Source organism: Chlamydotis macqueenii, chromosome 6 (assembly GCF_036417535.1).
Source record: "Chlamydotis macqueenii isolate bChlMac1 chromosome 6, bChlMac1.mat, whole genome shotgun sequence".
NCBI lineage: Eukaryota > Metazoa > Chordata > Aves > Otidiformes > Otididae > Chlamydotis > Chlamydotis macqueenii.
Window position 1 is genome coordinate 2,188,215 of NC_141561.1, and position 26,657 is coordinate 2,214,871.

A 26,657-nucleotide genomic window follows, 5' to 3' on the forward strand; every position below is an offset into this window, starting at 1 on the left:
ATCTCCAACCAGATCAGGTTGCTCAGAGCCCCGGCCAGCCTGGCCTGGGATGTTTCCAGGGATGGGGCATCCACCGCCTCTCTGGGCAACCTGGGACAGTGCTCCACCACCCTCAGTGGAAAAAAAAATTTCCTAATATCCAGTCTGAGTCTACCTCCGTTTAAAAACCATGACCCCTCGTCCTGTCACAGCAGGCCCTGCTGAAGAGTCTCTCCCCACCTTCCCTGCAGCCCCCTTTGGGCACTGGGAGCCGCTCTCAGCTCTCCCCGGAGCCTCCTCTTCTCCAGGCTGAACAGCCCCAGCTCTCTCAGCCTGGCCTCACAGGAGAGGTGCTCCAGCCCTCTCATCATCTTCATGGCCTCCTCTGGACCCTCTCCAACAGGTCCTGTACACCTCTTGGTTCTGATCCATATCAGCTCAAGACCTGTTGCTTCTCAATTAAAAAAAAATAACCAAAACAACCTCAAAAACAACAAAAAACCATCCTAGGTCATAAACAAAATCCTAACAGTTCTTTTCATGTGTTTGCCTTTTTAACAAACACTTTTGTTCATCTTGGAGAACTGGAATGACATTTTCTAACAGGAGGATATGAACAAGTTTATTCTGTCCACCAGCTAGCAGGATTAAAAAGCACCAGTACATTTTAAGTGCCACTTGATCCCATCAAACGTAGCATTAAACGCAGCAATACAAACTTGTTTCCTGGTGCTCACATACGAAGCATGAAAAAAGTGTTGGAAACGTCAAGGAGAGACGCTGCACTGCTAGCTAGTGTTCTCCGGTACAGCTGGGAAGCAGGATAATATTCCCTGTGAAATTTCAACAATAAAACTCAAAGATTAAATAAATTTAAAGAACTGAGAATTAGAATAAATAAAGCAAAGGTGGGTCTGATTAGCTTAAGATTCTCCTTCTCTTTTGCAAAGCTCTTTTTGAGGAATTCACAATGCTCCAACTGAAAAAATAATTCACAGGAAGATTCTCAGTGCGCGTTAGACTTCAGCAGACCTGGGGCCAAGAAAACATTTGGAGCGAAAGAAAGAAAATCTTAAAACTTATTTACTACTTTAAATAAAGAAAAATGTTTCAAAGTCTGAAAAGTTCTCAAGAAATAAAAATAATTCATCGGCAACTCAGGACACAATCAAAACAGAGGTAGCTTTAATGCTGCTTCAGACTGAGGAATTTAAACTGAAGTTAAAAACATACAGAGAACGATTTATGTTCATCAATTCAAAATAGTACAGTCTTCTTAAAACCCGTGTAAACAACATACAGCATCTCGACAGTATCGTCTGAACGGATTTGCTGGCACTTGGTTAGCAATTTCTTCTGATGCTTCATCTCACCAGTTACATTACCATCATCAAGTCTTTAATTTCATTCTTTACTAACTGAAATCAGACAGGTGAAAGTACTTGAACATCTCTTCTCTGGAGGAGGAAACCCTGACAAAATTCATTGAGTAGTTTCTGATTCATCTCACAACAAAATTATGACGATAATATAATTTAAGTCTGTGCCGTTCACGCTGCTTCCCAGTCTTCTGACTTCAGACAATTACATGGGTGGCAGCTAGGCCATCCACGAGATGAATTTACGTATCTTAAAAATAAGCTTACTGTAAAGGCCTTTTGAGTTCAGGGAAATTAGTTAATTAAAAAAAATAATAATGTGTGGAGAACAGGAAGAAACAAAGTAACAATCTAAAAATAAATATGTGGAAATCAAGGAAAATAAGGAGAGAACGGCATATTAAATTTTAAAATAATTGAAACGGTCACACAAAAAGTTTGTTCAAATGGTAAAAGAAATGAGGAGAAGGAGCAGATAATATAGAAAAATAATTTTTAAATCTTCAGTAACAATGAATTTTTCCGATTTTTACAGTACTTGTAATTTAAAAATTGTCTTCTGTTGTTCATGTAAGTATATTTTATAACTTATTTCCTAGTGTACTTTATTAACGAAACTTACATTGAAGCAGAAAATAAAAAGTCAATAAGATATGAAGACAATATTTTATCTGAAGAAACAGATATCTGAATTTGGTTCTCAAACACGGTTCTTAATGAGCGTGTCTCGTTACTCTGCTCACATAATACCAAATTTTCCAGATAAGAAGTTTGTTTTTCCTTGGGATGTTGTGTTCTTTGCATCACTTGGCTTTGAGGGCACGTCTATAGTAATGTATCTGATTTGAAAACCACCAGCAGTCACTGAGGCATCTGTCAAAAACTTCAGGGTCATAACATTGCCTGGGCCAAGGAAAAGAAAAACAAAGGTTACATTTTCAGGTGGCATAAAACTGCGATATTTCAGAGTTATTCTTAAAATGCTCTTTCTTGCTTGCTGCTGAGATCTTCAGAGCAATCCACCTGCTCTGTCTACTTCCGAGCTGTGGCCTGGGAGGATTATAGTTCTGGAAAACCGGGCAGATTTTCCTCAGTTTTCTTTGTATGCAGAGCCCAGAGGTTGATCAAGTTTTACTGTACCCAGTGCTTTCTGCAAAGCGTTTCCCATTCTTTAAAACGCTGCTCTGCTTCCCTGTATTTGTGAAATATCACGCCTCACGTGTGAGACACCTCCAGCATGGAGCCGCATGGATCGCACGTCTATAACCGGCTTTGGAACGGTTCTACGCTTGCAACCTTTCCTCTTGAAATGGGAAAAACTGGTGCACGAAGACGGCGTGCATGGGTCGGGCTCGCTTACCGATGGCAGATCTGCTGAATTTCATACGCCTGTATGAAAATTCCGTAAGGAGGGTAGATGTACTACCTCCGCGACGCCAGCAGGATGCACCCTGGTTATCTCCTAACGAGACTTTTTTCCTTTTACATTTATTTAGCAGTAATTGCATTGATGAAAGAGCACGCTGGCAGTTTTGAACAGCAGTTTCTGACATGCTGGCCATGAAGCAGAGGTTGTGTCTTTGGACATCTTTTACCACGGATTATTAGAAAATACGGACAAAAGGCGATTCGGGCTGATTTTTTTTTTCTTTTTACTGTAAAGAATGCAAATATATTACCTGTGCTAATGATATCATCTGGCAACTCATCTCCACAAAACCTGGAAAAAAATATAAATGGTCGTGACTAAAAAACACAGGAAATACGCCACACCCCCGACCTACGCTGACGGGCGGCTCTCAGGCTCTGCTCTCCTTTGGAGCTGAGGCTGAATTGGCTGTAGGTATTCAGTGCATGTAATTCTCCGCTATAAGTTAAAGCAATTGCCTAAAGGATTTTTGTCATTAAGAGAGGGAAAAATGCAGGAAACATTTTTCAATATATGCAGGAAGTAAATGATGGAAAACGAGGAGAAGAGCAATTTAACAAGGCATTAAGGAAAAGCACAATGGCCCAAGGAAGAACGTTGTCAAGAAAAACATTTAAAATTATCTATAAAAGCAAAACAAATGGACCATATCCTTCCTTTGCAGCACATGGTTTGTAGAGAGGATGTGAAAAGTGGCAGGAATTGGGAAGGGGTTTTTATCACTGTTCCTGGTTTGTTTTTCGTTTTTGAAAAATTGAGGTATTTCATAGCGAAATATGACTGCTAAAGGACAAGCGAAAATATGGCATCAAAGAAAAGAAAGTGAGAATTAAGCAAAGAGGGAAACCAATTCTAGTATCAGAGATGTTACATAACACTTGTTCTTTTCTGATATTGTTAGAAAATACTTAACTTCTACAGCAAATAGTAATTTAAATTAAATACAGTTTTGCTAACAGTTTCACACCCCACTTCCCTCCTTTCAATTAAAGCAAATACAAAATACCGTTTGAGATTGTTCTGAGTTCTTTCTGTAAAATAATAGAGAACTAAGAGAAGAAGCTAACGAAAAAGTCTTGTGGCTTTCTTTCATGTGATTTCACAAAGCAGAAAAGGGCAACGCGCAATTCTCTGCGGCTCTTTACGGGGCTGTGTTAATGAGCGTAAAGTAAATTGCCAGGAAGGATAAGTCAGGTCCTATGGCTACAAGTGTTATGGGCATATCAAAGGTGCTAACTGGATAAGGTAAAAGTGTTCTTCTGAAGTAATGTTCTTGGTAAAAAATGAAGCAATTTGATTATTTGCATATTAAAGCTGGAATTGCTTTACCTGCCCACAAAGCCGTTGATATCGTCGTAGCTGTCATAGATTTCCAAGAAATCAGCCATACAAGCTGTGTCGTCTTCAACATCAAACTCTAGAAACTGTAGATGAATACGTTGTCCGTACTTCACTCTAATATGCCAGTAGCAAATTTGGTCATTTTCATACTCATTTGGGTAGCCTGGTGACTTAAAAACATGTTTTGAGTCCGTGAAGACTCCACCACATTCTTTTCCTAAGAGAAAAAAAAAAAAATCAGAGTTTAAGTCTTCATTCTGGACATGGCTATGGTTTAAATCTTTGTGCACTGGGACCCTTCTCTATGTAGAAAATCACACAGGAACACCCAGCGTGAATGCACTTTTCATATATTTAAGCAAGCACTCAGCGTTCACAAGAAATATCAGTCATTGCTTTTGGGAGCACATATTTTGGAAACAAGAGGCACGATCCAAAACTCACTGAATTCAGAGAAAAGGCTTTCATGGACTGTGGGTCAGAGCTAAGTGTTTTATTAAAAGGCCCTTGGGGTTTCTAGCAATGTCAAACCATCAGCTTTACAGCTGTACTTGCAAGGCATTCAGTTTCATCCCTTCTTCTTCAAAAAATTACTGAAAGTATGTTTTCTACAAAAAAAAAAAAATTACAAAGGCTACTGATCACATACATTGCATTGTACTCTTGTTATTGCTGCAGCTCTTCGCTCCCTTTGGGATGAAAAACACTCATTGCGGTTTGATTCCGTGGCCATCTGAGCTTTACCAGCTCCCTGGCAGTAGGACCAACCAACGCGGGGACCTCACACTGCCTGACTGTAGGGTTTGTCCCAGCTCCCCAAGTTCAGACTGGGGGAGAGGGACGTACTTTCTAAGGGTGATTCAGGGGACATGAGTTAGGAGCCCTGAGCTGGGCCGTGGGATGAACCCTCTTGGTTTGTACGCTGTCCACAAGTTCTGGGCTGGATGTACATTTCAAACAGGCAGTCAGTTCCATAAGTTCCTCTCTTTAGCATAGCCTAGAGAAGAGCACAGGCTCTGTTCAATCAGACATTTATCTTTCTTCCCCCATGCTGCTTGTCTGCCGCCTGCAAACCGACAGCTCTTGCCAGGCTTTGTAGCGGACTGTCCATCAAGCGTGAATCCGTATGCTTTTCACAGGAGAGACGCGTGCTGTCTGCCGAGTGTTGGCAGCTCTGGTTTCCTTTCGTCCCCTAACCAAACATTTGGAAAGTGAACTACCTCTCAGCCCAGCGGAGAAGGCCGACAAAGGAGAAAGCTGGCCTGACGGTTTACACGCAGTAAGAATGAAAGCAGTAGTCTCTCTCGCAGTTCTCTCTGTGTGCTGAACATCTGTGAGCGTCCTCCGCCCCACAGAGCTATTTGATTAACACTGCCCCTCTAACATCAACAAGCCCGGGCCCCGCGAGCACAAACAAAATGTGTGCAGCTGTACAGACGTCAGGGATGACTCCGGCTCTTGGCTCTGCCAGGCAGGGCAGTGCGTGTGGAGGAGCCGGGGAGCCAAGCAGCGCACGATGTTAAGCTTTGCTTTTCTTGTTGGTGCCTGCTTTTTCTGTCATCCCTGCTGTATGATGTGATACCAAGCTAAATTGAAGTGGCCATGTCAATATTTTAGTCATCTGCAGTGTAGTGAGGAGAGAATGGAGAGATGTCCTATATCAAGGGGGGCCTACAAGAAAGATGGGGAGAGGCTGTTCAGTAGGGCCTGTTGCGATAGGACAAGGGGTAATGGTTTTAAAATAGAGGGGGGTAGATTTAGATTGGATATTAGGAAAAATTTTTTTACAATGAGGGTTGTAGAACACTGGAACAGGTTGCCCAGAGAGGTGGTGGATGCCCCATCCCTGGAAACATTCAAGGCCAGGTTGGATGAGGCTCTGAGCAACCTGATTTAGTCGGGGATGTCCCTGCTCCTTGCAGGGGGGATGGACTGGATGACCTTTGAAGGTCCCTTCCAACCCTAACCATTCTATGATTCTATGATTCTATGATTTTGTGAAGTCTTGTCAGTCATGTTTGAACCGTGTCTCCAGATCTGCTTTGGAGATCCGCTTGTCTCCATCTGTTTACACACACAGATACACACAAGGCACTGCTGGGAGCTGGATCTGTCAGACGTTTCAGTCCCAGACACAGCATTCATTTTCAAAAGTTACTCTGTCTCAGGCACAAGAAAAGAAGGAATAAGGGATAACACGATATTTAGCCTGTTTACAGGCAAAATATCTGGAAAAAGGTTCCCATGTTAAACACCTCATGTTAGTTATTTGATTTAATTGTAGGCTGAATATAAACACTTATATAAAAACCAACATTTGTATATCACATCATAAATATTACTTACCTTCTTAATCAACGACAGCATCTCATTTTTAATTTCTGAAAGGACTTTGCTTGGGACCAGCGATACACGGCACAACGCCGCGCGGGGACGCTGAGCTCTGAGCAAGCCAGATCAGCTGTAGGTAACAGCAGAGGGGGCTTGGCGCAAGGCTCCGAATAAACGTGTATCAACGCACCTCCCTTCTCAGGCAGCACGTTTAGGGTATTGAAGCTAACTCATTCACAGCCTTTGCACAGATAGCGCTGCGTGTAGTCGTAATCCTAGACCCGAAGAGCAATGGGTTGTTTTTAAACACACCGTTAGGGTTGTAGCAGTAGGCATCCCATCTCTCGCTTCTGTTGAGGCGAATCCCGTAATCAACGATACCAGTTCTTCCAAAGCCACAGTTGGCTCCAGCTTTTACTATGGGGTACCCAACTCTGCCCTTTGCCATCCAGCCGGCGGCACAGACGTGGAAACCTGCAACAGCGAGAAAATGAGGCGTGGGTATGATAAATCAATCCCAGGCACGAAACTCAGCATTTTGTTCGAGTAAGTGAAGTCTTAACTCAAGCTGATCAATGACTTGGGTGTAATTGGCCTAATAGAAACTGAACTACAGGAAAGAACAGTACTTTGAGAGGATCATTTTCAAGACAGAATATAAAATTGCATTGTGTTCTCCACAATATCATTATTGATTCGTCATTTGAAAAGAAAAATCAAATGCAGATGGACTATATAGTTTCCTGAGTAGTGCATTTTAAGTGCTGTAGCAGCATTTGTTACCAAATTATATATGGGATGAGTTATGTAAGCGTGTTGTTTCCCTTTTGAAATCATGCAAATGTACTCAATCATTTCTCATGAGTTTGCAGCATTAAGTTCTGAGAGTGGATAAAATACTACATACAGAAGACAGCTAAGAAAACAAAGTATTTACTTAAAATACTTGCGATTTAAATTTAAATACCTGGAAAACCTCAAGTATTTCTTGCTAAACAAAAAGATTCTGTTAATGCATTTTGTGGCTGAGAACTTAAAAACAATAGCCAAAGAATGCAATGTTATTCACTGTCTGGTAGGGACCAATTCAATGCTTTCACCCAGACGAACTGGAACATATTTGTGGTGTCCTAGGACTACGAAGCTACTCAGAAGAGACAAAAGTACCCTTTTTTTACATGTGTGCCGGTGCTGAGAGCCAGCTTCTGACTCAACGGCGTAGCCTGCAGATTTCTGGAGTGGAGGATATTTTCCATTGTTTTCCTACTGCTCTGAATGAATTAATCATTTCTCTTTAGGAATCAAATAGAAATGCAGTAGAGCCCTCACTCAGCTCCGCTTTTCACTCCCGGCACACCACTCACTCTCTCTCGGAGAAGATACGGCTGGAACAAACATTATGGAAACGTCTTGACTGACGATATGAAAAATAGCACTGCACGTTCACTACAGAAGCTCCCTGGGGATAATCGCCTTCCTCTGCAGCCCCCAGCAGCCCCCAGGTGCTGTAGCTGGGGAGGTACCACTGCTTCCCAGTTCAGCCAGACGGCTTTCCGCCGGGTGCTGCTGGTTCCGGGACTGTGCTGCACCCAGAGCTCGGGGGTACGCGTAAGCACCGCGTGCAGATGTTCTCCCTGACAGCTCTGCAGGTAGCACAGTCATGCTCCATTACCCAGGGGGGAAATTGCATGCAACTTGGGCAAAAATCCAGGGAGTTTACAAGTCTCTTGGTCCCAGAGTTCATAACATTCATGGAAATACAAGACTGGCAACATTAGGAATGAGCAATGCGAAAAGCACACAGCCATGATCTTTTTTTCGAACCGATTTTCCTCGCCGCCTCCAGCTGCTGGTACGTGGCTAGGTGTCCTCCCTCGTATTCACAGACCGCTTTTGCCTCTGCGTAGGTGAGCTGGTACTTCCCAGAGCGTGACTCCCTGTGATACACTCCAGCTGCTCGTTCTGTGGGACCGAAGCAAGAAACCATGTCAGTATTGCATCTCAGCTGGCCTGGGGGGCTCTGACCACCTCCAGCAGTTTCCCCAAGCCCTACGCTTTGGGCTACTCTCCAGGTGAGAGGAGAAACAAAACGTTCAGCTGGTAGCTGCGCCACTTGGAAAGTGTCAGGAAAATACGTCCCTCCCAACCCAAAAGCATGTTTTTGCAACCCGAAGGTATGGTTTCATTTGGGAGAAGTTTGGAACAACAGAGCTCGTCAGAGCAGGGTGAGTTTTTGAACAACAGAAAGTCAACAAACGCAGGGCAGGACTCCCCTAGGACGCGGCAGAAGGCAGTGGTTATGGGAACGGTCGGCTGGTGTCAGCATCACCGGTTCCGTGCAGCCTCTCTGACTCAGGGGAAGCTGCTCCTGGACTGCTATCACAGCATTCTTTTGGACGTAACTTTAAGTGCCTTGGTAAGATGAATCAGAGCTTTGTTTTGACTCTCCAGAGAAGTTAAATCAGAGCTACTTGGATAGAAGAGAGGCAGAAATTAGAGGGACTAAAAATGTGAAATAGAAATCTCTGAGCTTGTGTCAAAGGGCAGGGCCAGAACAATTGCTGGCTGACATTTTTTCTGCACAGAAAATTAATGCACTTTCTTCATTATTCCTTTCTTTACTCTTTGAACACTTCCCCATCCCTGGCAGTGCCCGAGGCCGGGTTGGACGGGGCTGTGAGCGACCTGGTCTGGTGGAAGGCGTTGGACTAGGTTGGACTAGATGACCTTTAAAGGTCCCTTCCAACCCAAACCGTTCTGTGATTCCGTGATTCAATACCAAGCAGCTTTCCAGGGAAACCCAGAAACTGTCAGTACTGCTACAAGTTTTATAATCTTCTCATGTTGCACTTGTCTGATGCCATACGTATGGAAATCTGTCTCAGAACCAACCTGCATATCTAATCTGGACAGTGTTTTTGTTTAGCTCTTTCTTATATTTAGTGTAATCTGAGAGAAATGGCTGGCTGTAGCTATCACTGGTCAACGTGGCTGAAGAAAGACGCAAAACGGGAAGTGTTTTTCACAGTAGTTATTTGTAGCATGGGAAAAAAAACTGATGTCTTTTCTAGGGACATTCTTAGAGCCAGTAGTTTTGGCTAGGTTAGGATATTTTTTTATAAAAAAACCACAGTCACCACTGAATTGTGGTCAGCAATGGTGAGAACCCTCATTAGATACAGAATGACGTTTGCCAATGTAGTTTTTGGAGCCACAGTCACTGGCCCTGCGCCCAGTGAAGCGAATGATACTGCTGACAACAGTCTCAGAAGACCAAGAGCTGCTTTCTGTAACATTGCTGGGAATGTCACTGGGGTGGGCACGGGATAACACATATTCCCTGGAAAAATCTTTCCGAAGAAGCCAGATCCACTGCAAAGAAGAAAACTAACAGCTGTGGAACGTATGCTATATTAAAAAAAAAAAGGAAAAAAAGAAAAAAATCTGTTTTAATTAATTTAATTTAATTTAATTAATTTAATTTAATTTTAATTAATTTAATTTTATTATTATTTAGTCCTTAGGATTGGCTGAGCTGTTCCCAGTTCTAAGGTTTGTCCCCTTTGCAAAGGTGACCGGTCACAGCCAAAGCAGGAGCAGTCTTAAAGCTTATTGTCAACGGTGTTTGATGGTAAAAGGCCCCATCTGCAGGATCCACCTTTGCAAGACCCATGCTCTTCCTTCCCTGGAACTGCTGCTGGATATACCGTCAGGGATTTGAGGGGAATCACCACTGCTTGACCTCATCGCTCTTGGAGCTGACAGTAGAAACTTCTCTTTTTCAGCTGTTCTCCTGATTTTATTTACCTGGCAATATTGTTTTCAAATCTTATCCCTCAAAATGTATCTGCCTCCACTTATTGACACTAAAATGTCACTATAGACAGGCATCACGTTTTTCAGAATATTGCTGGAAAGATCTGCTCTTCACAGTTCCTGCAAGGGCTGCTCTCCCAACAGCAGCACCACTCGGCTCTTCGTGCGACGTCTGGGTGGGTGGTGTCACCCTGCTGAGAGCAATCACCAATCTCTATCCCTGTTACTCCTTTGCAACAGGACAGAAGTAGCCTTTGGAAAGAGAGACCACACACACGTACTCCATCAGCCTTTGAGATTTGATGCCGGCTCGGCGTGTCACAGTTTAATGACAGAGTATGCCCTAACGGTATATCCTAATTAACTGATCGGATCCTTCACTGGTGCTTTTTCCCCTTCCCTCTTAATTACTTTAGGGGCTGTGCAGAAGGATAAACTGCAAAACCAGACCTCAGTCAGAGCACTGTAGTTACTAACTACTAATATACACTTACATATTTATGTATCTGTATATGTTTATACATATCTATGCATATTCGCAGTCATACATGAACGCGCACACGCATCGATTACTGTTGGTCTTTACGGAGGCGATATCACAGTTGTGTAGACAAACCTGCACTAAATTTTGTTTTTATTTGCAAGCACAAGCGCACGCCTACCGCTGTAAATGCGTACGGTTCGTATACGGTGGGGCCAGCACTACAGAGCATGACGTGTCCCAGCCTCAGCTGGGCATCTTCTCTGATGGGGGGTTCCGCCTGAAGGCTGCTCTCTTTACCCGACCTGCCTGAAATCTCCTCTTCCTGGACAACAGGGAGAACTTTCAGCAAAGTTTTTTCTTTCTTTGCATGAAAGCCTGCATACTGGAATTGTTCTCTCAAGGATTTCTCCACTCACTTTTCTTCTTTGGTGCTTATTCAAAAGATCAGGCGTTACATGGCTGACAGGACATGTTTCTTCCAACTCATGTTTCTTAAAGTCTCTCGAAGTCCAGAGACAGCAGGATGCTGCAAGGACAGTGACCCTGTACTCACCCACCGCAGGAGGAGATGGTGAAGTGCAGCCAATCCCTTCTGCACAAACACAACAAGCATGAGATTTGGCCTAATATAGTTCCCTCCATATGCACGACACAAATACTAACTAGAAAGAAATATTTAACCTTTTAAGCAGAGGATATGGGGGGGGGGCGGTTATGGCCCCTAAACTGCCCTGACACGCGGCGTGCGAACGGGGATGAGATTCTGAACACACCGAGTGCCGCAGCTCTCCTGGGAAACCGGCTTTGCGGCACCGAGAACTGGCACTCAGATAAGCCTGGGAGCATATTTGGGCAAGACTGCTCCGATCCTCTCATCAGTTGACAATAAACCTTTGGCTTTAATGCGCTTGTGTCAAAAATGAGCAACAACAAAATGCCATTCACACAAGAAAGACATTAACTGGAGGGCGATACAGCAGGACCGCACGCTTACTGAGAAAACAAAAGATGTTTTGTAAGAAGAAAAAAGGTAAAAGACATGAGCACTTCTAGGCTGCCAGTAATTCAAGACTTTATATTTGGGCTACTGATTCGTTGAGGAAGAAAAGTAAAATGGAAAGGTCCTTTCATTTTCAATTTCGTCTTGGTAGTGCTTTATCAGAAGAAGAGGAGATAAGCGAAGCTCAGACGTCACCACATATTCCTGGGTTGTATTCAAGGGAGGAGGTCTTGCTTTGATGCTCGTGTATAGCGAGTATGAGACTTGTCTTACTTATTTTACTCTTCAAGTTACACTTTTTTTTTTTTTTAAATACAAAGATGCATAAATTGGATGGCTGCAATTTCGCCAAATTTTTCTTCGTTTACGTATAATGTCACTGAATTTCACTGGTAATTCAATTAACTGCATTTTGAGGATTTTTCCAACAGCTCTGTTGCTGTAGTTACACGAGATGGTGCATTTCTAAAGGGGCTTCAACAGAATCCTGGAGATACGAAAGCAGAGTGGTTATTTCAAAGCTGCACACTCTGCTCCCAGATTTTGCATGTGTTTATTTAGAGCAAGTCATCAGTTTTCACTCTGTGGTTTGTTTTCATTCACTCTCATGGTAAATGCTAAAGGTGTAGCAAAATATAATTTTATTATGCATTCAAGTTAACACTCTGTTTCTTCATTTTAAATAATTAGAATTTTTTTTTCTTCAAATTGACTTAAATTCTTAAAACTGCTTGAACAATCACTGTTATCACCAATGCACATTTATGTTGAGGAAGCTCCTAAAGGCTACATCAAGGGTGGTTGTTTGCAAAAGTCATGTGGATATGCCAAGATTTGCAAATCAAACGCCCGGGACCCGTTGTCTGTCCACGACTATAAGCGGTGTGTGCCTGAGCACGCTTCCCCATCATCAGGGTGGCCTCATCCAGGGACACTCCGTGGCCTGGCTCTCCCTGGCTCCACACCGGAGTTCTCTTTAGAAGACAACCGGCTGGCTGAGAGCAAAACTGTGCCAGAGACCTGACCCCGCAGGCCCTTTTGCTCCTTGCTCCGGCCACATCCCTTCTATACAAGAATTCTATACGAAAATACCCATCACAGCCTGTATCAAATTTGGTAGGACACTGCCCCAGGCTGCCCAGAGAGGTGGTGGATGCCCCATCCCTGGAAACATCCCAGGCCAGGTTGGCCGGGGCTCTGAGCAACCTGATCTGGTTGGAGATGTCCCTGCTCCTGGCAGGGGGGTTGGACTGGGCGGGCTTTAACGGTCCCTTCCCACCCAAACCCTTCTGTGATTCTAAATTCAGCTTCTCTGCCCCTACTGTCAGGGCTTAACACAGCCTCCGTCCTACTCATCTTCTGTGTCTCCTTAGTGTTATTCCAGCCAAGAACACAAGCTCTGCTTCTTTCTCACCCAAACCTCTTCTCCGTCTCCCTTTTTTTTTTGGATAGCAGCCCCTTAAGGTGGTGCCTGAAGCTGTCAAGCTGTCCTCCCTGGGAGCTCTGCCCCACCTGAGCACCTCCGGCAGCTATGGGATGCAGCAGGCATGTTTCAAGTTTAGAAGGAAAGAGAAGTCATTAAAAATGTGCAGTCAAATGGAAAACAATATGGATCACTTCTCCTTCTCATTTATGTTCCTGGTAGTTTACGTGGTCCCCTGAGAAGGAGCTGGGCTCACGTGGCTGCTGCACCAGCTAATAGAGCGTGGCCCCAATCCCTCATGAAACACCTGAGCACGACAGAAACGTGTACCGCCTGCAGGAATTCCTTAAAATCCTTAATGAAATGCACAGCATCCTAGAGAGGATGAAGGCATTTGTAAGTATTTGTCTATAAAAGGGAGCACTCGGTGCACGTTTTTGTTTTGGCATCCTTTATGTGACCATATTCTGAATACATTTTTCTGTTGTATTAGATAATTTTAAAGATCTGTAAAAGAACTCTGCGAGCTATTTAAACCCACTTGAGGTGTAAGAATCTATTCCCACAGCATTTCCAATAGCCCTTCTGAAATCTTCTCTGCACTGTTTAATGATGTGAACAAACCAACGGCCAAAACATAAACATTTCTGTACTTTCCTAGAAACCCAGGAATTATTATCGCTGTTATTTCCAGACCATTTAGTTGCGTATGTAGGACCCCAGGCATGTGAAGTATGTTCATGCAGAAAGTAATTCATTCCTTTGGCAAATGTTTCTTTTCATTCTCGTTTGCCTTCATTAGAAGCAACTGTTATTTAACACTGCTTTACCTCATGCGGTAGGAAAATACACTCAGATGAAATATTCTGTAACTACTTTTTCCTGCACTTCAGAGAAATGATAAAGATAGGAAGCTCATAAGGACAAAACTTACAGTCACTACTCGGATAAAATGCTCACCAATTCCACTGCAGGATTTTGCTACTATTAATGCAAGGCTCGTTTTTGTATCGCTAGGTGCTCATCTCTATACTGTAAGACAAACACAGTGACTCTTGCAGCAGAACATTCACGACCAAACTGTTTCTTACCTAACCAAATAGAGTTGTGCAGCACTCCGTCCTTGAATCCCCATGCTTGAGCCTCGTCCCACAGCAGGGCAGAAACGAAAAGTAGTGCAATCATCTCTTCCGAACGACTAGGCTGTAAATATTCCCTGTTAAAACACTCGGGGCAACCTCTGCTAGCAGCTGGCTAGATCCTATTGGAACATCTGGTAGCCAGATCTTAAATAGTGCTTTCAGCTGTGAGGTCAGCAGGGCTGCTCCAATTGTGCTCGCTGCAGTGCTATTACACAATTAAATGTGATGTCTGCAGCCGTCCATGTGACTCACTTTTGGCTCTCTCGATTCCCAGCGTGTCCAAGAAACCATTCTATCCCTCACTACGGTGGCACACATGAACACTTTTCGAGCCAAGCTCTGTTTATCCTTCAGTGCTCGCTGTCTTCGAATGCCATGAGACAACAAAAGTAATTATAAGCAGTCTATCTGCTTATAGTGTTTCTAGAACCAAGGGAATCCCACACACTACTTCTCATTCGCATTTAAGTGTTCTGTTCTTTCATACATAATTTCGATTTAATTTCACAGTGACCTAATCAATGAGAAAATGAAAGGAGAATATTTTGCACTGGCTCTTTGAATTCAGTCTCCCCACATGGAATCTGTAATTGCAAGTCAAACTCCCAGATCAGCATAAACCAGCAAGTGTCAAAAACAGATGCTCTTTGTTCTGCAAGTGCAAAATAAAGCTAAAATCTTCCCCTCCAAACCACAGTTTAAAATCTGATTCATAGCGTGACAGCTGTCTGCTTGTCTTCCCTTCTGGCTGAAAGTGAATATTGCAGCTGCTCCTTCTGGATGAGTGGGAGAGCAGAAAGGGGGGAAGATGAGAGTATGGAAAATGGTCTGGTGCTCCACACTCCTGAGCAGCCATTGGAAGGCTCCGCTCTCCAGTTCTGATAACATCCGTAACTTCTGAGTCAGGAGCCATAGAAAAAGATGTGCTCACGACCATGAACACAATCAAGTTCAAAGAAAAGAAAAGGAAAGGGCGGAGGACTCTGTGCCTACTCAAAAATATTTTATATAGTGACTGTTGTACCAGTAAAGAAGATGCTCTTCATCACTCCGGTCTCACCAGAAAGCCGTGGATGCCTAGCTACACTGTGTACACAGACACACACACGTATCCCTCCCACCTACAACCCGGGCGGATGCTGAAGGGGAAACGGAGCTGAGAGGACTTTCCCCCTGCATCAGCACAGCAAGGCACCTTCCACCAAAATACCCATGTCTTGAGCACTCACTGGTGAGAGCAAACCCATCCTTCCAGTAAAGCTCACCACATTCCCGTTGTGCACACCCATGCCTTGCCCATTCCGGTTTGAACCCTCGGCGTGCAGCAGTGGGTGTACAATCTATATATGTCTTCTCGCTCCTGGCAAAGCTGGTGTGCACTCCCATGTCAACGCCTGGCACTGGGACTTTCCACTCAGATGTCCCAGAAAGCCGATGACAGCCCGCCAGCTCTCTCTGACCAGCTGGGGACATTCAGAGCTCGGGGGCTTATTGTCCTCTCTCCTGCCATGCTAGTGAGCTACCACAGAGCGGGACACTGGGACCAGGGATGCTACCTGCCAGTTTGTTCACCAGTCTCCACCACACTGATCGTCCCACCACACTGCTTGTCCCACCTCACTTTACAGCTCCTCTGTCAGCAAAAGAAGAAAGCACCCTAGAGACTTGTCTCATTGCATAGAGGTGGGAGCCCTACTCTGTTTCTTCTTTCTAGATTTGAGGATTGCTGCTTCATTTGTACTTGTTTTCTACTTTAATGTCCAAGAGATAAGAGTCCAAGCTTTTTGAATGAGACCTAGTTCAACATCATCCTGTGAAAACGTTAGTAGAAGTCTGTTGCTTTCTAGACATTAATATCCAAGACACGTGTCTGAGGTTACCTGAGATAGGAGTTGTGAAGATGGCAGTATAAACTTCTGGGGTGGTGGTGAATGGAGGAGACTGCTGAGTGGCTTGCTCTGGAGCATTTGTTTCTCATTAGCTGAAGGAGACTGGCACTTAGCCTTCACTGGTTTGGAGTTGCGACATATTCATGGTATCTTCTGCGAACACAGAAACAATAAAGAGGCATGAGGGTGTCCTGGTTTTGGCAGGGGTGGAGTTAATTTTTCCTCTCAGCAGCTGGTATGTTTTGGATTTCGTGTGTGAAGAATGTTGATAAACACCCTGATGATACCAGTTGCTGTGAATGAGACCAAGGACACCGTCCTGCTTTCCGAGTCTCGCTAATTTGCAGATGCAGGAAGCTGGGAGAAAGACAGACAGCATAATTGATCCAAACTGGCCAAAGAGAGTATTCCATGCCATAAACGTCATGCTCAGTATATAAGTGGGGGCAGGCGAGGGTGGGTATCTGCCTTCCTGGCATCCATCCTTCCTGCTTGTTTTTGCTGGCATCGTTCCCCCTACCTTGCTGGCTCCCTTTTGCTCCTTTGCTTGCTGCTCGGTTTTGTTTCCGTTATCGCTGCTCAGGACGGGCTGTATTGGTCATTGGGACATCGGGTGGTGAGAAAACATATATTGTATATTTTATTATCCTTATATTGTTATTATTGTAGTCTTCCCTTGTTATTTTAGTAAATTGTCTTCATCTCAACCCACGAGTTCTCCTTCCTTCCCAATTCTCTCTCCCATCCCCCTGGGGAGGGGGAGGGTGAGCGAGAAACTGTGTGGTGATTCGGGCTAAACCATCACAGACGGAAGTAACGGAAACCAAAGGAAAGTGCAAATTCAACAGCAATATCATTTACTAGTAATCTAAAAAGACAAATTACTGTTTCAGATGAAGAGAATCCTCTCAAACTGATGTAAGGATTTCTCTTTCTGAAAGAAGTATGACGTGGTTCTCTGCACAGGACACCTTTTCTGTCTGCCAGTCCCTGCAGATTCCCCTGGATGACATTGCAACGGGAGTTGATAGCTTAATGATCTTATATCAGAGCCAGGTGTCTACGCCACAGGGAATTCTGTTCTGTGGTCGGTGGGTGCCAATCTCACAAGACCACAAAAATGTGTTAATAGTGACTAACTCCTAAAAGCAAGGAGTGCACACCAACTTGGAGATGATTTATAACGAACTACCATGCTGAAATTCTTGAGAAAGACACTCATGCAGTAATGAATAAAAAATATTTTAAAACTGAATTTAACTGTTAATGGTGAAAGGCCTCAGTTAGAAAAAAGCAACTTAATAGATAAAGGACATAAAGTCGCAAACAGTTCTAATAACGACAGTATCTGACAGCATCTTGGTTTTTTTATATAAGGTCTAATGTCTGAATGAATTTGTACGTCCCCAGAGGAACAGAGCTATCTGTTAGTAGGTCCAAAGAAATACAGTGGCTTATGAATTTTAGAATCACAGAATTACTGAGGCTCGAGCGATCACAAGAGGTCATCCCATCTTGACGTCAGGATTCAGATGTCTATTATAATATCCTCTGAATAATCTCTCAAATTGTACATTTCATCTTTGTTGGAGAGTGACAAAAGCTCCACAGAGTTCCGTACATGTTTTAAGGTGAAGAGGAATTTGGTACGGTTAATATTTTGATACCTGAGGAAACAACTTAATGTTTGCTATGGTGTTGCGTTACCGTTAGACATATGCTCCAGGTTCAGCCGAGGCATAAGTCTGTGCAGCTTGCAGCGTTGATGCAGTAACAACGCATTCAGTCCTATACATCTGCCTCCCCAGTGCGCTGGACAGGGAAGTTTTCATCTGAAATCCAAGCAGAACCTCTCACCAAGAAGAAGATATTCCACAGCTGTGCGTGGGCACTTTGAGGCATTCATCTGACAGTATTTGCTTAAGTTTGCTTCCAAGTTTTCCACATTTAAATATATCCCAGACAAACCTTATATAAATTGGGGGAGGAGGGGGGAACAGCTTTCCTTAACTCTTTCCATACATACATATGTTAAGAAATACAATATTAAAGCTATTCCGCAGTTTTGACTGATTTTACGTTTTTTTGATTCGACGTGAACACCTAACCTGGTAGTTCTCAAACTGTGATCTGAAGCCCACGATGATACAAAACTAATGACACTGACAGAGAGACAAAACAATCCAATAGCTTAATGGATGAACCGCTGAGGATGAAGGAATTTTTTAAAAATAACAGTGGAATATGTGGGTCATGAATCTCTTTTGCATTAATTTAAATATTAAGCACCTAAACTTTTAATTTTTCTTCTCTTTAAACACGAATGAAAACGCTGAAAATATTTATAGCTTTTACATTCTAAGATTCATATATTACTATTGGTGATAGAGAATATATTACAATTATATTGTTTATAGCTTTGAGAATGATCCCAAGAATGATGTATTTAAACGGAAAGGCGTGCAGTGAAACGCCTTCTATTGTGAGGTTTTTTTTGCAAGAAAGTGTAATCTCATTCAGAAAAATTACGTGGTGGAAAGTGAGGGGAAAAGCAGTGCAGGGACAAAGATAGCGAAACAACTACAGCTAAGTTTTTCTTACGAGAAAAAACTAAAATAGCTGATGTGCAAGGGGGGAATGTGACTACACTGACGGAATTTACAATGTGGGAAACCTGGGAATGGAAGAAGAGTTATTTAACCTAAAGAAAGGAAAAAGTTAGCCCAATGACAATATCATCCCATCCCACCCGCTACAGAGTTGAATTTAGCTTGTAAACCAGAAGACAATTTCAAATCATAAGACCAGAGAAGTTTTAGAACAGCCAAGCAAACAGAACACCTGACTTATTTTGAGATTATGTTTCAGCAGGAGCTTGGATTTTATGTTCTTTGAAAGAAGGTCGCTTCCAGTGCTATCTTATTTTTACCTCATTTTAAATAAATTTTATCTTATTTTAAACTTTTTTTTTTCCAGGAACTGAGCTGTCAAGGTATAAGCTGAAGGACTGTCCCACACTCCAGGACCCCCATGGAGATCTTAAGAACCAGCAGATCCCAACCATATGCCCCATGGCAGATGTAATTCCACCTGAATTATTCCTCCCAGATACTTGTGCATCCTCGTCTTAGGAACCTGCGGTGGTGGCAATTCCACAGCCTCCTGCTGCTTAACATTTCTTAACATTTTAAATACCTTCCTTAACCTAAAGATCTTGTATTAACTAAAATATTTCCTGCTGCAACTTCAGAGTATTTCTTCTTTTTGATTCAACAGATCCTTTTTTCCCTCTTTGTAGCAGCAAAGTTGTGTTACAACTGTTATTGTATCTTGCCTCAGGTCTCTCCTTAAAAATAAACAGGCTGATCTTTTCATCTTTCCTGTAGGTCGTATTTTCTAGGCTCTTGATCATTTTTGTTCCTCACCCCTGTACTCTCCCCAGGTGGCCTGCATCCTTCTCGAAGTGTCACGCCAAAACTAAACATCGCACTCCAACCAAAGACTCCGCAGTGTCAGATAGCATGGATTTGCGTCATTTATTTTCCAGATGACATTTTGGTTTATACAAAATCCGACTTTGACATTTGCTGCTAGTGAGATTTGCTTTTAAAATAACAAGTCAGGTTTTAAAAATACCTATTTAATTTAAAATGCCTTTGACAAGACTACGTTTTAAGTACGAAATGCATCCAAAATGAAAGAAACCGATGAGATTTGGTACGCCTACCTGAATATTTGAACTTGCTGTTCCAGTCTCTCTTTTCTTGTTTGCTTTCTGTTTTAGTGAAAGCTGGAAAGTGTTACAGAAACAGTGTGTTGTGGAAAAGAGTTGATGAAACTCTTCCATTTAGGTTTTGGACTAGTGAGAAACTCACTTCCCGATTAATTTACGAAACCGGCTTTCTAAATTTGTTTTACCTAAAGAAAAGACAGAAGGAATTTCTGATCAAATTTCCTAACTTTTCCTGTGCCCTGTATGCTTTAGGTGATGCAATTTTAGAAGAATTTTATAATGTGAGAACTTATTTGGACAATGATTTTACTGTTTGTTGTCACAGTGTTAAGTTAATCCTTCAGAGAGTATTTTGTCTTACAACGAAATATTTTAAAACTTACTCTCCTTTGCCTTATAGTCTAATTCTCACTGAAATCAATGCCCATTTTTATCAGCAACATCAATGAAATAAGGATCAACCATTCTGCCTAATGGCGCTTTAATTAAAAAAAAAACAAACAAAAAATTTTATGTGAAAGTAGAACAAACCAAAAGCATTTGAGATTATTAAGAGCAGATGTTGGGAGAGTATAATGGATTCGCTTATAAAAAATCTGAACATTTGCCAAGTGAAAATATTTGTCAGTTGAAGTCCTATAGTGATAGTAATTCTAAATAACTGAACCTATCAAAATTAGAAAAATATACAGATATAAAATTTACAAGTGTCTCACGGATGTTCTTCTACATTTACATTTTAAAACTACATAAATATATTTTAAAAATCACAAAATGTTGTAAACACAGTTTTTAGACTATGATGCTGAAGAATTGGTAATATGGTAGGGGGACGCCAAGACAAACAGGCTCCAAAGATTGCCAAGAAACTCCTAAAAGAAAAAAATAACTTGTGATTCCAGCCAATGCAAAGCAAACTGCAATAATTTTGGGGGTGTACGTGAAAATATTAACATTTAATTGTGAAATTAATGTATGCAAAGAGTCAGATCTACAGAACTGAGTCCCTTAGGACCACAGTTAGGAGGCTTGAGTGTCGTTCACTGAATACTAGATATCAAACAGCCAATGTAGTAAAAAACATGCCCCAGGCCTTGTTCTTTCAGCATTCTATAATGCTTTTCTCCTCCTCTTGGATACAAGGAATATTTCGTTTTCTAGCCAAAGTGGAGCAGCTTTAGAGGGATACGCTAAGAGAGAGTTACCCCAAAATATCTCCGGACTGCTGATGGGCACGTGCCCTTTGCGGGTTCAAATATCCTCAAGCAGGTGAAAATGCTGGACTTACATTTTGGAAGCTGTTATCCAGCGGTGCCGTTACAGAAAAGTCTTCCTGTCTGCTAGGAAACTGAACTTGTTTCATGGCTCGAGGAAGATCCTAGGGAGGGCTCACGGTCGGAACCGCAGGTCCAGACAGAGACCTGCTCCTCCGTCTTCCTGCAGCCGGTAACCCTGAAGTCAAAGACAAACAATTTGGTTCCCAGAAGAAAATTGCCTACCAAAATGCTGGTTTATCCAATCAACCCAACATTTACGCTATGCTGAGCACCAGGATGTGCTCAGACATTACAAAGATTTTAAGGATGCATACACTCTTGGAATATGCACATAAAAGACCTAATAATTAGAGGCTTAAAAGATGATCTGCTTCTTTTTAGTAAGCATGTCCATTAAAATATCAGTATCTGGCAAACTTATATGAAATCTCTAGTATTTACATTACAATACTTTTAAAAAACATTGTGTATTAACTATTTTTATACTGATGAAAGTCAGATTAGAGCCAAATCACCGGTGCCCATTCACATTGTCTTCACACGGAGATAATTTTTGCAAGAAAGTCTGTGTTCAAGCAATTCAAGCAACATTCCTGGAATCTTATATGCTTTAAAAAATGAGTAATTCTAAGAAAACCTCCCATGTGTGAAATAGTAGAGATAATTATTTGGGCTTAAAAAGGACAGTTAATAAGCTGCAGTGAATAATTTTTTCTGCAGAAAGGAAGAAATGTTCTTCCTCTCTGACGGTTTATGCATCTAATTGTGTGACTACCCAGTTTTGTGAATGATCCCTGTCCTGGCAACAGTTAAAATACACCAAACAGACAGAATGAATTAATAACTAAATTAAAGAGCAGAGTAAAATTTCACATTACTCACATTACGTTTTCAGTGAGATATTGCAGAAGTTGTTGCAAAATTGAAAGAGTATTGCCTACAAAGTAAACACTTCACTATTTTAATGATTTTTTTTTCTTTATCATTAAAGTAACTAAACATTCATAAGGGCTTGTTTTAATCTCCAATGTTTATAATTATTTCATTGGTATACAGCATAGCACAGGTATTGACACCATCTAACTCTAAGCATCCAATTTAATTGTGTTAATTAAGGGTATTTCCATTAAGTGAGTCCCCAAAGGGGATTCAGGGCATATACACGCTGAATATCTACCCACTGTTTTTCACCTGGTTTACTTTAAAACCCATTCACTTGTCCATCTCATAACACATTAGATTTTAAAAATTATTTTCATACCCTAAGATGTGCATAGGCGGGCAGTGAATTTTCAGAAGCAAAATACCCCCATGAGTTTGTGCACAACTACTTGCAAAAACCTTGCCAGGTGCCTAAATACTTCGGAAAAATTGCCTTATAAGCGGTCGTCAAAACATCTCCTGCTCTGTGTTCTTAATGCATTGTTTCTGATTTATATTCCTGGTAGAGAGATTAAAAACGGAATTTATTAAATCCAGGGTGGAACTGAAGTGGGTAGTGGAAAATCCCTAAATCACTACAGGCTACCTGTTCAGGCTCCTTCTTCCACTACTTCCTTCAGAGTCTAACGCCTTCTTGCTGCCCTGGGTTGCAGCACCACCGCGCTGACAGCAGCTCGTTTTACAAAAACCAGGCTAAGGGCTGCTTTCCTCGTCAGAAACATGCATATCCGTGCCCAATCTGCGGTGAGGTGTCCACTCACACTGCGAATCCCACGTGGAGAGAGGTCACCTACTTGGAACTGCACACCAACGCCCTAGACCTGGAGAAGGACGCTTACGGTTCAGGACAAACCTCTCTCCATGCTGTGTCCTAGGATGGTTTCCCAGAAAGCCCATCACCAGGCTCACCAGGCGCTCATGTGCTTGTCGCTCATCTGGACAGCTTCAGCATTCAGTGCTTTCCTGTTTTCAAGATCCATCAGATTATGGGATCTTCCACAGAGATGTCCTTTGGCAAGCCAAACGTTAGCTTGCCGTCCCAGACGCTGGCACGCCAGTGGCAGAATCTGTCCTTGGGCTTACCGTCGCCTTCTTAGCTCAAAGGCAGCACCTCCAGCCCCGTAAAAGCTGACCATTCACATGAATCTGCTCTGCAGTATTGTGCTAAATTCCTTTCTGAAACCCACATAGATTAATACGGTGATAATGTACGCAGCGGATTAGTCTCAGCAGTCATTGCTCAAGATGTCCCTTTATGTCTGCAACACTCATTTCCTACCCCACTGCACATTCATTCTCCCTCCTGCTGTCCCCTTCAGCTCCTCAGGGAATCTATTTTCCATCCTTTCCTAATGCCGTGATGACTCAGTATTTTACCAGTTTTTTTGGTGTTTATTTTACTCCCTTTATATGATGTATTAGGTCTCTCTCACCCATTTTCTAACCTTCTGTGAAGAGTTAGGCTACGGATTTGCTCACACGCGTGGGCATAGTTCACATCCTGTGAGTTCAAGAGAAACAAGCTGGTGTCTCTGATCGATGCCTTACGCATGCAATACCATGGATTACAGCATTCCGTACGATGCTAACTAATATTCTTGGCATTGCCTCATGGTCCTGGAAATGCCCAGTTGCACAAGTTGGCTGGAAATGGTCTTTATAATGGTATGGATTGTTCCTACTGCGTCTGAAATGACAACACTTGGAGTCTTTCCTCTAGCTAACCACTGACAATCACCATCAGCATCTTCATTAAAGAAATTATCTGTATATATAAAAGAGGCAATCCCCAGCTTTTCCAGTCTGACATACGATACTACCAAGTAAGTTATTTGCTGTGGATAACATCACACTTTCCTCTTCTAATCATTCCATATTTTAGATATTTATTTATTTCCCGTGGCTCTGAGCCACTGTCTCCTTCCCAGATTATTTTGATGTATACGTGTTTTTATGAAGTTGGCATTCTCCTTGCTTTACTTCTTTTTTTAAGGTAAATTTTCTGTCATCTTTCTCTTTATGAAAGAAAATGGACTATCTTATCCCATCGTAACATCTCTCCGTTAAGTCGTTTTTACACGAGCGTGGCCTCAACCTCCTCGTTACGTGTTTATGAAAGTGCCCTTTTGCTTCGTTCGCATACTCGGCAGATTGTGACTTATCAAATTTTATTTTTAGAGTATCTACTTGTCCTTGTTTTTCATGCTCTGGCTGTGCTTCTTTTAGTCTGCCAGGTCCCAGTTTTGGACCATCTAGCATACCATTAGAATACTTTACTCCTGAATAGCAATTCAAACAGGCGAAGCAAAGCCTTTCAGGAAAGATTAATTCAATTGTACAAATCCGTCTATGAACTATAATTCTTTTCAACCAACATCAAAGTGTCAAAAAAGGATGAAAATAACTCAGCTAGCTGCTGTTAAACATTCTTAGTCATTCGGAGGCTTCAGGAGCATTATAGCTGCTGCTGTGTTTCCCTGCTATTTACAAGATAATTTATTGATATTCAGTTGATATTTATCTTGCTAAGAAAGAACCAACAGGAAATATTACTAAATTCCACTCCAGGCACTGTAGAAAAAATATCAAAATGGGAATATAAATGGAAAATTAGAATTTCTTGCCACTTGAAAAGGTAAAAAGGGAATTCTTGCAGATGTAACAAACAAATGAGTCAGAAAGATTTATTTTCTCAGTGTAAGGAGTCTTTAAATAGTGCTACAGAAAGTGTCTTATTGGCATACGAATTTCTACACTTAAAGATGTCTATACAAGAGTATACAATTTTAGAAAAACTAAATACCAGAATTCAGTATTGTGAAGTATATGAATTCAGGCTGCAAAAAAAAAAAAAATTAAAAAAAAAATCAAAGACTGTCCTTGATAGCATTGCCACAACGGGTTACCCCAATGAATATTAGGCTAATTTTTGTTTACTCAATTCCTCTTTTTTTTTCATGTATGTGCTTCCAGGCAGGGGGAATATGTGTGGGTTTCGACACTCAATTTTTTGCAGAACAGCTCCAAATATCTTACAGGAATCCCAACCCAACTTTAGCAGAGTATTTCAAAAGCTATCAAGCTGGCAGCGTACGCAGGACTGCTGCCTGTCATTCCAGAAACTGTATGCTCTCTGAATATTAACAGCTGCATCAAATAAAAAAAAAAAAATCGATATCCCAGATTCAGAGCACCGCTATGAAACTGTAGAGTGGAATGAATCATCTTTCCCCAAAAGCTAGGATGATACAAACCTTACCAAAACTTTACTGCATGTTGGATGTCCTGTGCTTTGATGCAAGACTCACTGCCCGCACGCTCATACTGGGAAAGGTAATTACTGCGAAACGCTTGTGCAGAGATCCAAGGAAAGAAATAAAACCACGGATTTTCTATTTCCTGGCCAAAAACAAAGAAGATAGAAAGGAATAGAGTTGTCTGTTATTTCAAAATATAAAGTGAATTTTTTAGTGAAACACACTGATTTTGAATCAAGTTTTTTATTTTGTTTGATTTAAAGTACTTGATTTTAATTTCGAATTTAAAAAAAATATAATTTTGAAGTATAGCTATGTTCCAAAATTGTCTGAAATGAAAAGTCAAATAGTTTCCTTTTGAAAGAGTTGAAACAAATACTTGAGCTCCTTCAATGTATTTTCTTTCTTGTCAGAACTGGTTTTTACCCACATTTATGAAAAGTTTTCTCCTCCCTAGAAGAGTTAGTGAGTTTTATGTGGTGAAATAATAAAAATACAAATTCACACACTTTATTCTAAGGCTGTCTTCAGCTGTGAGTGACATCACACTAGACATTTTGAACGTTGATTTAACATGTAACAGTGGTGACTTGTCAGATCTAAGCAGAAGAAGAAAAAGGAAAAGGAAAAGGAAAAGAAAAAAAAGAAAAAGAAAAAGAAAAAGAAAAAGAAAAAGAAAAGGAAAAAGAAAAAGAAAAAGAAAAAGAAAAAGAAAAAGAAAAAGAAAAAGAAAAAAGAAAAAGAAAAAGAAAAAGGAAAAAATAAAAATAAAAATAAAAAGAAAAAGAAAAAGAAAAAGAAAAAGAAAAAAAAAAGAAAAAGATAAAGATAAAGATAAAGAAAAAGATAAAGAAAAAGAAAAAGAAAAAGAAAAAGAAAAAGAAAAAGAAAAAGAAAAATCCACAACCCATGAGATTTCATATATGTACCCTGAAGGGCCTGTCTGTGGAGATATCTGTGGAGAAGGAAGTGGGATTTCCACCGAAGAATAAGAGACAGTCATTAGTCAATCCTTGGCTTCACATTGGACCTTTCAATAAAAAAAAAAAGAGTAAAGGAAAATGAATTGCATGCAAATATCTGCAGGCAGTCTATTCAGCATTCTGCAACTTGGGCTCTGCCAAAAGACTTAAGGATGGAGGCAGGAGTTGGAAGGAGAAGCTGCCTTCTCTAAAAATGTGAGCTTTTCATTGTTACTGACTCAATTTTCCCAGTTAGGTTAGGTTTGCTAAAGC

The 26,657-nt window shown here is 41.6% G+C and overlaps 1 protein-coding gene across 1 annotated transcript; it reads right to left on the reverse strand.

Annotated features, from left to right (window-relative positions):
* Positions 1-1,241: 1,241 nt before the first annotated feature.
* Positions 1,242-14,367, reverse strand: TNFAIP6 (TNF alpha induced protein 6). Its single transcript, XM_010120382.2, has 6 exons — positions 14,274-14,367; positions 8,284-8,421; positions 6,772-6,933; positions 4,117-4,345; positions 3,038-3,078; positions 1,242-2,261 (listed from the first exon to the last, which is right to left on the reverse strand). Exons 1-6 carry the CDS (start codon positions 14,365-14,367, stop codon positions 2,098-2,100), a joined length of 828 nt encoding a protein of 275 aa, XP_010118684.1. The 3' UTR covers positions 1,242-2,097.
* Between the last annotated feature and the right edge of the window lie 12,290 nt (positions 14,368-26,657).

Bases quoted from the DNA above. Each gene is read 5' to 3' on its own strand.
- TNFAIP6 (XM_010120382.2), bottom strand. From the start codon at position 14,367: ATGATTGCACTACTTTTCGTTTCTGCCCTGCTGTGGGACGAGGCTCAA. The intron at 4,346-6,771 runs GTGTGTTTAAAA...TTTTTCTCTTAG, and splicing joins CTACTGCTACAACCCTAACG to GAAAAGAATGTGGTGGAGTC. The intron at 3,079-4,116 runs GTAAAGCAATTC...ATTTTTTTCCAG, and splicing joins ATCAACGGCTTTGTGGGCAG to GTTTTGTGGAGATGAGTTGC.